General features: G+C 29.5%; 3 protein-coding genes and 1 long non-coding RNA gene across 6 annotated transcripts; all 4 read right to left on the bottom strand.

Moving 5' to 3' along the window:
• Nucleotides 1-383: 383 nt before the first annotated feature.
• LOC103485367 (WAT1-related protein At5g64700-like) lies at nucleotides 384-2,720 on the bottom strand. Its single transcript, XM_017043655.2, has 6 exons — nucleotides 2,644-2,720; nucleotides 2,423-2,542; nucleotides 1,394-1,637; nucleotides 1,024-1,182; nucleotides 762-913; nucleotides 384-674 (listed from the first exon to the last, which is right to left on the bottom strand). Exons 1-6 carry the CDS (start codon nucleotides 2,697-2,699, stop codon nucleotides 557-559), a joined length of 849 nt encoding a protein of 282 aa, XP_016899144.2. The 5' UTR covers nucleotides 2,700-2,720; the 3' UTR covers nucleotides 384-556.
• Nucleotides 2,721-5,624: 2,904 nt separating this feature from the next.
• On the bottom strand, nucleotides 5,625-10,645 carry LOC127150629 (uncharacterized). Its single transcript, XR_007823193.1, has 4 exons — nucleotides 10,243-10,645; nucleotides 5,990-6,171; nucleotides 5,859-5,918; nucleotides 5,625-5,754 (listed from the first exon to the last, which is right to left on the bottom strand). It is a non-coding gene; the product is annotated as an uncharacterized LOC127150629 (long non-coding RNA).
• On the bottom strand, nucleotides 7,702-10,245 carry LOC127150628 (protein GLUTAMINE DUMPER 3-like). Its single transcript, XM_051089030.1, has one exon. It carries the CDS (start codon nucleotides 8,166-8,168, stop codon nucleotides 7,788-7,790), a length of 381 nt encoding a protein of 126 aa, XP_050944987.1. The 5' UTR covers nucleotides 8,169-10,245; the 3' UTR covers nucleotides 7,702-7,787.
• A 2,471-nt stretch (nucleotides 10,646-13,116) lies between the features above and the next one.
• On the bottom strand, nucleotides 13,117-15,901 carry LOC127150630 (WAT1-related protein At5g64700-like). 3 transcript variants are annotated; one of them, XM_051089031.1, is made up of 7 exons: nucleotides 15,671-15,901; nucleotides 15,174-15,236; nucleotides 14,949-15,065; nucleotides 13,992-14,229; nucleotides 13,686-13,844; nucleotides 13,455-13,606; nucleotides 13,117-13,357 (listed from the first exon to the last, which is right to left on the bottom strand). In XM_051089031.1, exons 1-7 carry the CDS (start codon nucleotides 15,853-15,855, stop codon nucleotides 13,222-13,224), a joined length of 1,050 nt encoding a protein of 349 aa, XP_050944988.1. In that variant the 5' UTR covers nucleotides 15,856-15,901; the 3' UTR covers nucleotides 13,117-13,221. The 3 variants fall into 3 exon arrangements, with proteins under 3 accessions (XP_050944988.1, XP_050944989.1, XP_050944990.1); XM_051089032.1 differs by having other exon boundaries at nucleotides 15,174-15,247; nucleotides 15,753-15,893; XM_051089033.1 differs by having other exon boundaries at nucleotides 15,753-15,873.
• Nucleotides 15,902-17,099: the final 1,198 nt, after the last annotated feature.

Consider the following 17,099-nt stretch of genomic DNA (forward strand, 5'->3'; position numbering starts at 1 on the left):
AATATATTTGAAATAATATAAAATAATATATTGGAAATAATATATACGTTAAGAAATAATATAGGTTTGGGAAATAAATACAAAATGTAATATTGAAATAAATATCAAACCTAACAAACTATTCTGTCTTTCACAAGGCTAATCAATTAATGTCAAACATGCAACATATTTAATAAACAGTAAACAAAAAAATTAACAACAGCAAATAACTCAAGATTAACCGATGTTCATTGAAAATCAAGGGCTCACATCAAAATTCACAAAATTAGATAATCAAATTTCACTAATGCATGTAAGTGTATACACACCAAACCAAACTGTACGGACACACTCATATGGTAATAATGAGAAATAGGTTAAAGAGAAAAAATGTTAAACGGCCATTTAAACACAAATCAGTTAAAATTAACTTTAACTTCTACATTACATCAAATGTTAAAACGAGTTTGATGAAGCTTCTACGAACAAAAAAAATATATAAGAAAAATTATGAAGAAAAAACAATAGGATAACATGTTTTCATAATAAAAGATCATCTAAGCAAGAACACCAACATTTACGCATGATCCGAAACAGAATTCGTGGTGTTTTCTGTATCAAGACGGCTCGCTTCCTTCTTTTTTCCCCACATAACACTATAAAGGCTCAAGACCAGTAATACAGCACCAGTTATGCTGTTCACCACACAAAATAAACACATTTGAATAAATTTAAATCATTATTAATAGAATAGATTTATGTCAATCAATTAATCTAATTACCTGCCCAAACTAATTCCATCACTAAAAAAAAATTCTGAACCAATGAGTGTGAAAATAAGATTAAAAGGTGTAGTAACAGCTTGGAAAACTGGACCTTTCTTTTTTATCACCCAACTTGACAAATAGGTTCCAATGGGTATTACAAAAATTCCCTGCAAACAACAAAATTGTAGCTAAAAAATAATTAACTTGTATTAATATAATATAAAGGATTAGAGGCTGCAATCCTCATACTCCAAGGAAAGAAAAGAAAAAATCATACGCAATAAAGTATAGCAGCTAGGGAAATGTTCCAAGCCAACTTCCATTGAGAAGGATTTCTTTCGATTGCAATAGCCACAAAAAATGATTGAATGGCACTTAAAAATGTTTGTCCAAATGTTACCACAAGTGGAGATGGACAACTTCTCAAAACCCAAGCCTGAAAGTAGAACATTATACATATCAAACTAAATATTATAAAGAGACAAATATTAAGATGAGCTGCATCTATTTTAATTTTTTCTAATCCACTTAGTTATCCTGATGCATGATTAGAGTGAGTTAACTTGAAATATACCAAAATATTAATCACATAATAATAACATAAACAACATACATATATATAATTCAGAATAATATTGAAAACTAACCTGAAGAACAAACCACAACCCCCATGAAAGGCAAGTAAGGAAGAGCAAGAAACAGCCAAGAATCCATTCTTTCTTGGAAGAAACATGAGATTGTTGATGATCAGTTTGAAAAAGGTGAAATTTGAAGAGTGTATTAAAATGAGGGCCTTTGTAAAAAGCAAGAACGGCAACACCAGCAATGCACAATATTGAGCCTCCAACCTTGGCTATTCCACTTGCTTTCTTTAAATTTACTTTCTCCATCCTATAAACAATAATACAAATAATCAAATATGTGTAATTGTTAGAGGATATAATTAAGTTTACGTTTGAGTTTATGTTTTTGGACGACCTGTTGTAATTTAAGATAATATGTGATCAGACCAAACTGGTTTAGAAAACTCTATAAATAAACTTCTGCAAAGTTTTTTCTTCTTCAATATTAATATTGGTTTTCCACTTCAGTTGGTGATTCAAGAATACTTATATATACAAGTAGCATCGTTCATAGCTTAATAACCTAAACAAATTATATATTAATTCTATTTGTTCTTTGGTTTAATTAAAGCAGTGCATCCATTATTTGGTATAAATTTCTAAAGTTTGGTTGGTTTGGTTTACTAACTTTAGTTTTGATCAATTACATAGTAAATATTTTAATTCTTTAATTAAATTCTAAAGTCTAATTTTAAAAGCTATCTACATTTTTAAACATTCTTGGGTAACAATTTCATTTTTTAAAATCATACATGTTAGTTTTCTCATAATTTTTTATATTACTTTTTTTTTTTTTTTTGTACTTTTCCAAACATAACTTGTATTTTGAAGTACAACTTCTTAGCAATGGTAGATTAAGCGATTTTTCAAAGAGTAAGCATTTAATAAAAAAAATTAGACTCTTTGACAACTTTCGAAAGTTATTTTAGGCGATTTTTGTTAAAAGGATTTAAATAAAAATAAGTTTATTTGAAACGTTTTCTCTTTGAAAAATCAATCCAAAGGAATGTTACTTAGAGAAAAGCTAAATTAGTTAAGATAATGTCAATGAACCTTGAAATAAGAGCCAAGAAGAATGTGGTGACAGGGACACAATTATAGGCTGCAGCTCCCATGGTTGCTGATGTATATTTAATCCCTAATCCATAAGCAATGTTCAAACCAAAAGTAAATCTGCAATTTTAATTTAATATAAAAAAAATAATCCATCAGAATATAATCTTAATTAAATTAAGAGAGATCAAGTACTTTGCATTATAATTAATTGTACAGACCCCAAGATGGCCTGCATGAAATTCTTCAACATATCTCCTTTTGATAAACTTGCCATGTCTTTCCTACAGAAATCATCCATGGAAACAAAAACAAACAAATCCGTTAGATCTGTTTTTTTATCTCTACAAACTCTGTATTTTCTCAATTGTGTTTGCTTGGGAGTGATTATTGGTTTTGGTTTCTCCAAAAGAAAAAAGAAAAAAAGACTCTCATGGAATATGTTCTTTACGATTGTCAACTAATCACCTTTCAAAACCCATCATATTTTGATCACAGTTTTCCAACTGCACTTATAAATTAAATAATAATAAAATAAAAATGAAAAGTGTAAGGAAATGAAATTAGTAATTATATGGAGTATTTTACCTTGAGAAATAAATGGTGAGGGGAAGTAAGAAGATGGTGCCAACAGCTTGCCGGTAGAAAAAGAAAATAAAGGTATTCATTCCTAAAGAAAAGGCAGCCTTGGAGAGTAAATTCATCCCAGCAAAGGTTATTTGACAAACAAGTGCAGCAAAACAAGGCTTAATTGAATTCATCTTTTCTCCCATTTCATCAAAACAAATATTTTACAAACATCACTTATGTGTGTGGAGTTGCTTTAGGTACATAATCAAGTATGTTCAAAATAGCATATGGTTTCCCATTTCCATCCACTCATGTTGGAGTATTGATTTAAAAAAGCATAGTATATATCATGAGGCAAAATTATTTGTTTGTTGAGATTTTTATGAAATATGGTACTCAAAAAGATAAAAAGGGTTTATTTAGGACATATGAGTTGTAATGAGTTGATGAAAATACCTTTTTTTTTCTGTTGTATAAACATTATTGTAATAAATGTTTCCTGATAAGCGCATGTATAATTGTATTTACTTATTTGCTTGTACAACCTAGTTAAGAAAAAAGAATCCTAAGTTGGCATTAAGGCCAAAAAATTTTATTATGTGTAAATATATATATAGGGTGAAGGGAATCTTCTCCCCAATTAAAGAAGCCACCAACAGACTGATTATATCCAAAACAACACCACAACAGCTTAAATGTTACTTTTTATCCTATAGAAGCAAATTTATCTTTTTTCAACCATTCACAGATGGTTGGAAAGAGATTGATGTTGGATAATTATATATATATATATATATATATATATATATATATGATTCATGAATTTTTTCTAATAAATTTAAGTCACTAGATCTTACACTTTGTCCCAGACCTATATGTTTGTGGCCCTTAGATCTTTTTCAGAATAGTTGGAGTCATTGGATCATTCACATCTTTCTACAAATTGGAGCTACTTGATAAAAAAGTATTCTTTCTCTTATAAATGAGACCCATGGTTTGCCAAACTATCCCAAAATCTTTAAGTGGGTGAGGTATAAATAGGAAAAGTTTTTTCTTATAAGAGACAAAAGAAAGAGAATTTGTGGCTCATATTTTTCTATCCTTGTTCGTGATGTATTCTCTCCCTTCTTCGTTATTATTTATTCAACTAGAGTACACACAGAATCGAACCAAACCATAAACATCAATGATATCATTAATGAGAAATAGGTTAAGAAAGAAAAGTTCAAACAACCATTTAAACACAACTCATATTAAAATTAACTCGAACATCTACATGATAAAACTTTCACTAACAAACAAAATATAGAACTTTTTGATGAAGAAAAAACACAATTGAATAATTTCTTTGCGAAAATAGTCCATTCAAGTACAACTCAATGAGAATATAACAATTATATGGTCCTAAACAAAATTAGTTGTATTATGGCAACTCACTTCTTTTTTTCCGTAAAACAACGTACACTTTTAAAACCAACAATAATAGCACTAATTATGTTGTTCATTACAAAAGAAGAATAATAAATAACAGTCAAGAATAGAAAAATTCACTATACAAGATCTCTTATGAACTAACCTATTTTGATTCAAAAACATAAGTTTATGGATAAACATAAATTAATTTGACTATACCTTCTAACAATTATATATTTGTATTGTTTGTATGGAGAAATTAAATATAAGGAAAGCAAGAGGAATGGCAAATGTTGGAGGCATTAGCATTGGTGTTGCAGTTATTGACCTCATTTGAAACCTATCTTCAATTTTTACCATTTTCAGACCCATAAATAATAATTCACAACATTTTAATATAAGTGATAAACTTTCTGCGTGGGTGGATGATAATTACAAAGTACCGAAGATTTATGTGTCGTAATATTTTGGCAAAAGGAAAGAAAATCAATATATCCCATCTTTCAACTCTCTATCTTATTTAAATAGGAGTGAAATCTACTCCCGTTTTTGTTCTTTGAAGGTGTTGTCAATGTAGGTATTCAACATATAGAACACACTATATTTCAACTAGATTAATGTACATTGAGTCTGATTATGTGGTATAGGAGTTGGCTTTGGAATTTGGAGAATTTGAGATCTAGAAAACTACCAAAAGTCGTATTTCTAAATACTTCTATTTCTCTATTATTTAATTTTCTTTTTATATTTTTAATTACGTCTAATCTTGCATAGATGTTTAATTTTTGCACTCTTGACCATTGACTCGAATCAATGATGCATCCTACACACATAATTTCAAGGATAATATCATTATATGTATACTTAATATATACTATTAAATTACATTACCTAAAGTATATTTCAAACACTTAATGACTGTCTCATAATTTTTCTCTATGTCGGTTGGTTTTTTCCCTTTCTTTTCTCTGAAACTATAAGATAATTTGTTAGTGATAACTAACTGCACTTTACTCAACTGAAATATTATATACATATATTTTATATATCTTTTTAATTGATTTTCTTGTTCTTTTTTTCACATTTGTATTTCTTTGTTTTTCGACCTCTTCTTTCTTATCACTTTTTTTTATCTTCTTACTATTATCCTTCTTCTATTCCCTTTCTCTAATTTTCTCTTCTTAGATACATACATTCTATATAAACAATAAAAAATTTATAATAATGTAACGATAGTTTCTTACATATCTACATTTTATATATATATGTACATTTTTAGTTTGACTTTCCTTCCCTTTCTCCTTCAACACACGTTCGAACAATCTCTTTTTGGTTATTGGTACATTGTCCTACAGATAATCGAATATCATTAACATTAGTTTCTATTCATACATAAAACTAAATATCATTTGTACAAAAGATATTTTTTAATTTGTACAGATTATAAATAAACCTCATCAGACTCCGACGAAAAGTTTAGTGGTACATCATACGATGTTTCTCTTTCATTAATCTACAAACAAATATAATTAAATCATCAATAGAAATCATATAAAATATATACATCATATAGTATATACTTACCGTTTTAGATTGTTTTCATTTGTTGTTTTTTGTCATTTTTGCTTCCGGAGTTTTGAACACCACATCCGTTTAACAACAATCTGTGTACCTGTCGATTCTCTTAAATCTTCTTCATCATCTTCTAGATATATAGTTTGTAGTAGTTGATATTTCATTTGTTCTTCATTTCTTACTTCCTCCTACTATAAATACACATATTATATTTGTGTTTAACTATTTCTACAATTTAAAATTTAAATTCAGTAAATAAGAAATATACCTCTATATATTTGTCGATCACAATAGGATCATCCTTGTTTGATTTAATATTTTTTTTAGCATTGATCCTAAGCATCTTTTTCTTCTACGAACCATTTTTTTCAATCTTATCCTACATATTATCATACAATATAAACTACATATTATATGATACAATACAACCTTATCCTGCCTAATCACTTCATGTTTCCTATTTCATTTGATTTTTAAGAATATAAACATCAGGAAAAAAATATGGACAGCATGCATTACTTAATTTGTGGTTTACACAGAGAATTTGCACTTAAAATTGGTTGTTTAAACACTAAATCAACACTTCAATATATACAGACTTCAAACTAGAGGTTTAATCATTCAATATTGTACAACATGCATTACTTTTTAGATTTGTTTTACACAGAGTCTCTACACTTTAAGCTGATTTAAAAAGATAATGATGGCTAGAACCCTAATTTCTTCAAACATAGTGATGAAAGACTGTTAAATAAATAAACGTTTTGATCTCATATATACCCCCTTTAATTTCATATAAGAAAAAAAAACTTTCACCAAAAGGGTAGAATGTTTCTGAACAGGGATTGCCCAAACGTTGAATGTCTGGGGAAGAATGAGCTTTTGAAAACACTTATGAGTGGTTGAGGATGTATCTTTGTGCACGAAAGAGAGTTCCACATATACCCCTTTAATTTCGGATGAGAACAGAAAAAAAAAATACTCACCAAAAGGGAAGAATGCTTCTAAACACAGTGATGGAATCGACTTGCCCGAACGTAGAATGTCTACGAAAAAACGAGCTTTTGGATCAAACGTTGACGATGTATCTCTGCGCACAAAGGAAAGTAGAATGGTTTCCGCCTTGCCCGTTATGCACTTTCCATATGTGTTTCAAATTTCCCCCTTCTTTACATATCAATTACCCATTTATTTTTTTTAATTCATAAATTAATAAAGATTGATAGTTTAATAATTTGAATCTGACTTTTGTGTAAAAAATAAGTCCATTTAAGATTTTTATGTGATACATAGGCAAATTAGGCCCATTGTATAAATTCATATGTATTATTCGAGTTAAAACCCCTAAAAAAACTAATCAAATTTTCTTTCTTCCTTCACTTGTGTGCTTGTGTTGCTTAAGTATAAAAAGAGAAACCTTACTTTTTGAAAAATGAAGCATAGGCTCTTCCGATTTCCAACCATCTCAACAAATTTACTTGATTGAGTAAATTTGAAAACATAAAATAGAACGAGCCTAAATGTAGATACAAATATACCTAAATATTTTAAATAAGACACCAACAAAATAGTGTGAATATTGAACTAAATAACTCAAGATTAACAAATGTTCATTGAAAACTAAGAGTACATGTCAAAATCCACAAAATTAGTGTATACACACCAAACCAAACCGAAAATACTCATAGTAATAATGAGAAATAGGTTAAAGAGAAAAAAGGTTAAACCACCATTTAAACACAAATCGATTAAAATTAACTTTAACTTCTACATTACATAAAATGTTAAAAAGAGTTGGATGAAGCTTCTACGAACAAACAAAAGAAGATGATCTACTAGACATGGGTGTAGCCAAATACGTGGGCTTCATTTCCCCGGCCATAATAACCAAGATTTTCTCTTCAAAAACAGGGGAAGCTTGTTTCTGGGTGTCGTCGCCGCCGGCATCCAAGTCGGGTTCACGGTTGGTAGCATCGCCGCCATCTAGGTAACCGCAGAGTTTCCAGTAAGAGCAAGCGAGGAGTAGAAGGGCAAAAGCGATGAGTCCTAACATAGCGGCCAAGCCACCGAATAAGTAAGGAACAGGGAAATGCCTTGGGGAGAGCTGCTCATGTTGTAATTGTTGATGAAGGGCCGCCGGAGCGGCGGAGTGCGTTAAAAGGTTGAAGGGCTCTCGGGTAGCCGCCATTGTTAGAAAGGGGCTGAATTGTATGTGTGTGTGTGTGTGTGTGTGTGTGTGTGTATTGAAATCGTAGAGAAAGATGGTTGAAGATGGAGAGGGGGCGTGAAGCGTTATTTATAGAGAGAGAGAGAGAGAGAGAGAGAGAGAGAGAGTAAAAATGAATTAATTAAAATAAATGGTAAGAGGAGGGACCGAGGCGGCCTATGATTCATTGATATCTTAGAAAACAGTTAAGTTATGAAATATGCTACTCAAAAAATAAAAAGGGTTTATTTAAGGACATATGAGTTGGTGAGTGGATGAAAATACCTTTTTTTTCCGTTGCATAAACATTATTCTAATAAATGTTTCCTAATTTAATTGCAAGTATAATTGTATTTACTTATTTGCTTAACTCGAACATCTACATTACTTGTTAAACAAGTTGGATAAAACTTTCACTAACAAACAAATTATAGAACCTTTTGATGAAGAAAAAACACAATTGAATAATCTCTTTGCAGGAGTAGCCAATTCAAGTACAACTCAATGAGAATATAACAATTACATGGTCCTAAACAAAATTACTTGTACTATGGAAACTCACTCTTTTTCTCCATAAAACAATGTACAAGTTTAAAACCAACAATATAGCACTAATTATGTTGTTCATTACAAAAAAAAAAGTAATAAATAACAAACAAAGATAGAAGAATTCACTATACAAGATCTCTAATGAACTAACCTATATGACTAAAAAACGTAAGGTTATTGATAAACATAAATTAATTTGACTATACCTTCTAATAATTATATATTTGTATTGTTTGTATGGAGAAAATTAAATATAAGGAAAGCAAGTGGAATGGCAAATGTTGGAGGTATTAGCATTTGTGTTTGCAGTTATTGACCTTATTTGAAACCTCTCTTCAATTTTTACCATTTTCAGACCCATAAATAATAATTTCCAACATTTTAATATAAGTGACAAACTTTATTTTTTATTGAAAAATATAGAGGTCTCTCGTGAGAAAAAGCTCTATTTTATAACTCATCCAACTTCAATTATGGGTCTCATTTATATCACAGAGGTTTCAATTTGTCCAAAGAGAAATGTGAAGATCCAATGGCTCCAATTCGTTAGCAAAAAGTTTCATGAATAATGAAGATATTTTATATATATATAATTATCCAAGACTAATCCCTATCCACCTTTAATTTGAGAATTGTTCGGATAAAAGCTTATATAAGATAAAAGAAGAAGGAAAAAAAACTGATCCTTTTCAGCCGAGTGATCTTGATTTTCCTTGAATTAGTCGGTGGCCATTCTCTCGTTGGTGGTGACTTCAATTGGGGAGGAGAGATTTGCTCCCAAAATATATATTTACAAAAAAAAATTTGTAAAATTGTAAATATTTCCATCTTCATTCTTAGGTTTCATGAAAATAAATATAGAATTATACCTACAATAATGCACTTCAATTACAAAACAATTTAAAAGAAAGAAGAGTATTACTGAACAAAATTAATACTCGGACATGAGAGGTAGGGGTAGATACGGTTTGGTTCGGTCAGGCTGAAATTTTTTTACGAATTGTATACAAAACCAAACCACAACGATTGTGCGGCTCGAACCGAACCGCATCGGTTCGGTTAGATTTCGAAATTGGTTATTGTGTTTTTTTTTTCTCTTTCCAAAATTATAGACACCTTATGTAGATGATAGTGCCAAGAACTCTGTGAAACATGGGAAAGGGAGAATTTTCAAATGAATCGTTATGCATTTCACCTGCACGATTATTTCTATTGTTATTGTTTATTTAAATTTCAAATTTGTTCTCTAGAATCTACTTTATCGTTATTATCATCTTTGATTTTTTTCTCTCTCTCTCAAGTTTTTTAACCCGCCTATTGTTGTGTGCAGCTGTGTATGTATCAAAGATACAGAGGAAGCAGAGGAATTAATTTACCTTAAATTGGATCTAGAAATTGGGTATAAAAACGTTTAATCCAGTTCTAAAGAAATTTCAAATTTCAGGAATACTATATCCAGCCCTAATTTCAGAAAAATCATTCAAATTGCAGTAATTTCGGTACTAACCTCCCGCCTGCGCTCCGTAGTCAGTCTCTGCTCTCGTACGCCTGCTGGAGTTGTTCCCATCTCCTCTTCAAATTCGTAAGATTGAAGTTTTATGAGAGATGCGTGGTGGTGGAGATCGAAGAGATGGATCTTACGCCTGCTGGATTTTGAATTGATGTTGGGAAGGACTAATATTGGGTAGTGTCTCGAACGCCGGCCGAGGTGGCGTTGGAGATGGAAGAGGTGGAAGTAGAGGAGACGAAAGAGGTCAGAGGAGATGGGAGATGGAGAAGAGAGAAGAGAGATGCGAGATGCGAAAGATGGACGGAAGGGGATGGAAACGGCTGGGTTGAAAGAAAAAAAAGCTAACAATAATCCTAAACGAACCTTATATATATGTTTAATAAATAAGATTTTATATAACTTTATTTATGCAAGAACGGTTAGGTTCGTTTCAGTTCTAAAATCAGTTTTCAATATTGAAAGATTTTGAACTATTTGAGACCCCAACAAATTGCATATTTTGGTTTTGTACAAAATCAATTTGGTTGGGTTTTGTTTTGAGGTTATCTTCTTATTTTCCATCACCATCTATTTCATAAGGTAAATTATATATCCCAAATTATTACTAAATTCATTTCCTCCGTCATTACTTCCTAACTCTCTATATTTTTCGTTTTATAATCCTTTCATTTATAAGTACGGTCGTAATTATAATCAAACTATCTATCTTAAATTAAGGGTTTGAAAAATTGATCTACTTGATTTTTCTTTTTTGAAAGAAACCAAAAACCAATAATTGCTTCCCAAGTGAACACGAGTAAAAGAATATAGAGTTTTGTAGAGATAAAAAAAAACATACTTATAAATTAAAGAATAATAAAATAAAAATAAAAGAGTTAGGAAATGAATATAGTAATAATTTGGAATATATATTTTACCTTCTGAAATAAGAGTTAGTGGAACTAATTAAGATGATACTGTCGAAGAAGGTATTAAAGTGTTCATGCTGGCAGCAAAGTCGGCCTTGGACATTAAGCTCATTCCGGCGTGGACAAACACGTACTGCAAAAAATAAAGCTCTTCTTTGAATCCTTTTTTTTCTTTCATATCTTCAGAACCAATATTTTTACAACCTGTCACTTCTATTTGTGTCTGCTTTAAGTATGTAATCAACTACATCCAAAACCTCACCCATTCAATTAAATTTGTATTTTTCTATTAAAATAGCATATGGTTTTCTCATTTCCAACTATTTTTGTTGGAATATTAATTTTAAAATGTCTAGGATTCCATTAGACAACATCATTCCTGTTGAAATTTTTAGTGAATATATATGATACTCAAAAGGAAAAAAAAAAGTTTATTTTACTAAAAAAACGTGTATTGAGTTGATTAGGAAATACCTTTTCTTTTTAATAAACATTATTGTAATAAAGGTTTCCTAATGTAAGTGGACTATTGTAGGTATAATTAATTCTATATTTTTACTTTTTTACTTTTTTTGTACAAAATGAATGAATGAGAATGAAGAACAACACACGGCTGGAAAGAAATATCGATTATTTTATTACTTCTTTATCTTATACAATCAAATTCATTATATATTTTTTAACCATTCACAAAAGGTGGATAGGGATTTGGGTTGATAATTATTGATAAATATCTTTATTATTCAAGTACTTTTTAGGTAACAAATTTAGACCATTAGATCTTACACTCTCTAAAAATCAATAATATATTTGTGGTCTTTAAATCTCTTACGTCTCTCTAGGACATTTGAAGTTATTGGATCCTTCACATCTCTTAGGTCTTTCGAGAATTCACAGTTATCATAAATTATTCCAAAATCTAGATCAAGTTAATGGTATAAAATAGAGGGAGTTCTTTTCATATATAAAAGAGCTTTTTTATTTTTCTTTAATAAGAAAGAAAGTTTGTCACTAATATCTTGTTAAGTAAATTATTCTATCCTTTTCTATGATTTATTCTCTTCTTCTTCACTTTTTATTATTTAACTAGAGTCATGGATGATGCACAAGGAGTTGAAGAGAGGGCGGAGAAAAGTATTCCAATGAAGAGTAATGGATGATAATTACAAAGTATGGAGATTTATGTGTTGCAATATTTTGGCAAAAGGAAAAAGAATCGGAAGTCCCATCTTTTTCGACTCTCTATCTTACTGAAACAAGAGTGAAATTGTTGATACATCTGGAATTAAATCTACTAACGCTCTTGTTCTTTGAGAACAAACTACAATGTATGTATTCAACATATAGAACAAACTACAATGTGTGGTCTCAATTGATGGAGATGTATAGAAAGAGAAAAATTCTCCTATATCATGGACAGAAGTGTCAAATCTAGTGAGTCAGATAAGGAATATGATATGATAAATGGTATATGTTGAAAATTGCAAGTGAGGGCAATTAATGTGTATATGATATTGTGGATTATTTACATTGAATCTTCGAAATAAATTTGGAGTGCTTTATTAAAGACCTTCTATGACTGTAACGAATAAGATGAATTACAAGTGTTTGTTTTGAATTATAAAAAAACACTAATTAATTTTTCTTTCTTCCTGCACTCAATCAAGTAAACTTTAGATAAGACATTTGATATTGGACTAAATAACCAAAGACTAACAAATGGTGATAGAAATTTAAGGGTTAGACATCAAAATTCACAAAATTAGAGAATCAAATTTTACGATGTATATAAATGTACATATCAAGCCAAACTATACGTTTAACACTTATATAGTAATAATGAGAGGTTAAACGAGGAAAAAGGTTAAACGGCCATTTAAATACAAATTGTAAAATTAACTTTAACGTCTACGTTAAACAAGTTTGATGAACTTTTACTAACATGCAAAATATTAAAAAAAAATTATGAAGAAAAGTCAATAGGATAACATGATTTCATAATAATAGCTGATTTGAGTACAACTCAATAAAAACATCAAAAATTAAATGATCCTACCATATTTAAAATTTAAATGTTATCTAACACTTTCCTTTCTGTTGGAACAGAATTAGTGTTGTTTTTTGTATCAAGACGACTCGCTTCCTTCTTTTTTCCCCATAAAACACTATAAAGGCTCAACACCAGCAATATAGCACCAATTATGCTGTTCACCACACGGAAAAAAAAAACATGTTTAAACAAATTTAAACCATTATTAATAAAAAAGATTTATACCAATCAATTAATTAGTTTCTAATTACCTTCCCAAGCCAATTCCATCATTTAAAAGAAATTCTGAACCAATGAGTGTGAAAATGAGATTAAAAGGAGTGGTTACAGCTTGGAAAACTGGACCTTTCTTTTTTACTACCCAACTTGACAGATAGTTTCCAACGGGAATTACAAAAGCTCCCTGCAAACAACAAAATTGTAACTCAAAAATAATTGACACATATTAATATAATATAAAGAATTAGAGGTTGGAATCATACGCAATAAAGAATAGCAGCTAAGGAAATGTTCCAAGCCAACTTCCATTCAGAAGGGTTTCTTTCAATTGCGATAGCCACAAAAAATGATTGAATGGCACTTGAAAATGTCTGTCCAAATGTTAACACAAGTGGAGATGGGCAACTTCTCAAAACCCAAGCCTGAAAATCAAATATTGTATTATATCAAATTAAATATTTTAACTTTTTTCTAGTTCACTCAGTTATCCTAACCTAGTGTTAACATTACTCATAAAATAATAACCTAAACAACATATAAAATTCAGGATAATATTGAAAATTAATTACCTGAAGAACGTACCACAAACCCCATGTAAGGCAAGTAAGGAAGAGCAAGAAACAGCCAAGAATCCATTCTTTTTTGGAAGAAACATGAGATTGTTGAGTTTGGAAAAGGTGAAATTTGAAGAGTGGTTTCAAATAAGGGCCTTTGTAAAATGCAAGAACTGCAACACCAGCAATACACAATATTAAGCCTCCAATCTTTGCCATTCCACTTGCTTTCCTTATATTTACCTTCTCCATCCTATCAACAATAATACAAATATGTGTAATTGTTGGACAGTATAATTAAATTTACATTCACCCACAAATTTATGCTTTTGAAGGACAGTTTTAATTTAGGATAATATCATATAGCAAACTGGTTTAGAAAGTAGTAGTGTTCATAGCTTACTAATCACACCCAGACAAATTATATATTCTCTATTTGTTCTTTAGTTTAATTAAAGCAGTGCATCCATTATTTGGTATAAATTCTATACCCATTTTGAATGGCTTAAAACTATTTTTTTCCCCTATAAGATTTTCCATATGTTGGGCAACAAATAAAAATCACTAATAAAGAAGAAAAACTAAACTGTCTGTTATTGTTGAATAAATGAAAATTAAGAGAGATATATGGGTAACAACATTATTACAAAATAAATGTATTTTATTCTTCCGATAGTTTGGTTGGTTTGGTTTACTAACCTTAGTTTTACATACTAAATATTTTAATTCTTTAACTAAATTCTAAAATCTAAATTTTAAAGCTAGATAGATTTTTAAACATTCTTTGGTAACAATTTTACTTTTTAAAATCATACATGTTTTCTCACGATTTTTTAAACAATTTTTATTAAAAGGATTTAAATAAAAATAAGTTCTTCTTAATTTTTTTTTTTTTTTTTTTTTGGAAAAATCAATTTAAGAAGAGGTTATTTGGAAAGAAAAAATAAATTAGTTAAGATAATGTCGACGAACCTTGAAATAAGAGCAAAGAAGAATGTAGTGACAGGAACACAGTTAAAAGCTGCCGCTCCTAAAGTTGCTGATGTATACTTAACTCCTAATCCATAAACATTCAAACCTACTGTAAACCTGCACTTTTAATTTAACACACCCGATAAGAAGAACAAAGAAAACTTCCATCAAATTAAATTAAAAGAATTCAGATACTTTGTAATATAATTAATTGTGTGTACAAACCCCAGAATGGCCTGTACGAAAATCTTCATCACATCTCCTTTTGATAAACTTCCCATTTCCTTTCTACGATAATACTCCATGGAGAAAAAAAACAAACAAACAAATTGGTAAGCTTTCATTTCACTTAAAAGACTGATGGCATGTCAATAAAAATATTTGCCCCTCAAATTCTTTCTTAGTATTATTCTTCGTTCTTTCTTAGTTAATATGAAATGTTTATCGTCATGTAACAAATGAACCACAAAAATTATTAGTTTTGGTTTGAAAGTCATCTAATTTTGTTCATTTCCAAGCATAATTAAGGAAGAAAAAAGTTCTCCTCAATCTACTCGAGAGTGATTATTGGTTTTGGTTTCTCCAATCACTTTCCTAAACGCGACCTTGGTTTAAGATAGATATTTTGGTCGCAGATCTCACACATTTATAAATTTAAACTAATAAAAAAAATAAAAGGAGTTAGAAAATGAAATTAATAATAAAATGAAGTATTATTTTACCTTGCGAAATAAATGGTGAGAGGAAGTAAGACGATAGTGCCAAGAGCTTGCCGATAGAAAAGGAAAATATAAGTATTCATACCAGAAGCAAAGGCAGCCTTTGAGAATAAACTCATCCCAGCAAATGTTATTTGGCAAACAAGAGCTCCAAAATAAGGCTTCTTTGAATCCTTTTTTTCTTCCATATCATCTAAACCAATGTTTCACAACACATATATCACTTAATGTGTATAGTTATTGCTTAAGTATATAATCAACTATATATATATCAAAACCTCCATCCAATTAAATTAAAAAGCATATGCTTTTTCCAATTTCCAACCACTATGTTTGGAATATTAATTAAAAAATATGCTTATTGTTCCATTAGGCAATATGATTTCATATGATCCTATTAGTAGTGCTTCACTATTATAATATCGTGTGTGTATAGTGGGAACTGGGAATGGTATTTTTTTTGTCATCGTGCATGATACATACCATTATATTCAAAGGTTCCCCTCTTTCATTATTCAAGATAATAATGTCTTAATTAGGCAACTCAACTAAGCAGGGAACTTTTTTTTACTTGCCAATCTTTTTCTAGTTTATCGTAATCGTTTTCAAAAGAATTTTTCAATTTATGGTACTCAATGATGCATCACTTCTAACATATGAATATTGTTATTTCTAACTTAAAAAGTTTCATGTAGTTATAACTACAAATATGACAATTATGTTCAAATTATGTAGCAAATAAATTACAAACATAAAAAAGTTTAGATTCATCTTCGAGAATAGGTTGGTTAAGAGTCTATGAATGGTATTTGTTAATTATACTTCACATTTGCAATTCTATGGTAGCTTAAAAATATTACGTATGGCAATAGACTTTTTCAACTTTTATTAGGGTCACTTGGTGAACTATTTACAAAAATATCTTTTTGTAAAAAGCAAAAGATGATCTCGCATATGTTTTAATTTATTTACTATTTAAATCGTAATGAGTCCAACAAATTTATTATTGAATCAACCCAAATATACATGTGTGCATATATAGCTATACAAATATTGTATTTTATATAATTAACTTTTGGTTTAATATTTTTTTAAAAAATATATTTTAACTTTAGATATCATAGATTTAAATTAGTTAATATAAAATGTTTAAAAGTTAAAAACTAATACGCAGGTTTAAAAAAATAAAATAATCAACAAAACTTTATAATAAATTTTAATTTAAGAAAATCTAAAAAAAATATATGTATTTAAAAAAAAAAAAAGAAATAATATTGAAGAGGTTGATCAAACATTGACCTAAATTAGGCCCAAACTTGATTAAGTTGGATAATGGACCTGACTATTGAAGGACCCAATCCAAGTTCAAAATAGTGTCTTTGGTCTGCTCACTTTTTTTCTTTAGGTTAGTTTAAGCTTCATCTTTTAGGGC

Source organism: Cucumis melo, chromosome 8, assembly GCF_025177605.1.
Source record: "Cucumis melo cultivar AY chromosome 8, USDA_Cmelo_AY_1.0, whole genome shotgun sequence".
In the NCBI taxonomy this organism is placed as follows: domain Eukaryota; kingdom Viridiplantae; phylum Streptophyta; class Magnoliopsida; order Cucurbitales; family Cucurbitaceae; genus Cucumis; species Cucumis melo.

Bases quoted from the DNA above. Each gene is read 5' to 3' on its own strand.
- LOC103485367 (XM_017043655.2), bottom strand. From the start codon at position 2,699: ATGGCAAGTTTATCAAAAGGAGATATGTTGAAGAATTTCATGCAGGCC. The intron at 1,183-1,393 runs GTTAGTTTTCAA...TTCTACTTTCAG, and splicing joins GGTTGTGGTTTGTTCTTCAG to GCTTGGGTTTTGAGAAGTTG. The intron at 675-761 runs GTAATTAGATTA...TGTGGTGAACAG, and splicing joins GATGGAATTAGTTTGGGCAG to CATAACTGGTGCTGTATTAC.
- LOC127150630 (XM_051089031.1), bottom strand. From the start codon at position 15,855: ATGGAAGAAAAAAAGGATTCAAAGAAGCCTTATTTTGGAGCTCTTGTT. The intron at 14,230-14,948 runs GTTCGTCGACAT...TATTGTTGATAG, and splicing joins TTCTTTGCTCTTATTTCAAG to GATGGAGAAGGTAAATATAA. The intron at 13,358-13,454 runs GTAATTAGAAAC...TGTGGTGAACAG, and splicing joins GATGGAATTGGCTTGGGAAG to CATAATTGGTGCTATATTGC.
- LOC127150628 (XM_051089030.1), bottom strand. From the start codon at position 8,168: ATGGCGGCTACCCGAGAGCCCTTCAACCTTTTAACGCACTCCGCCGCT.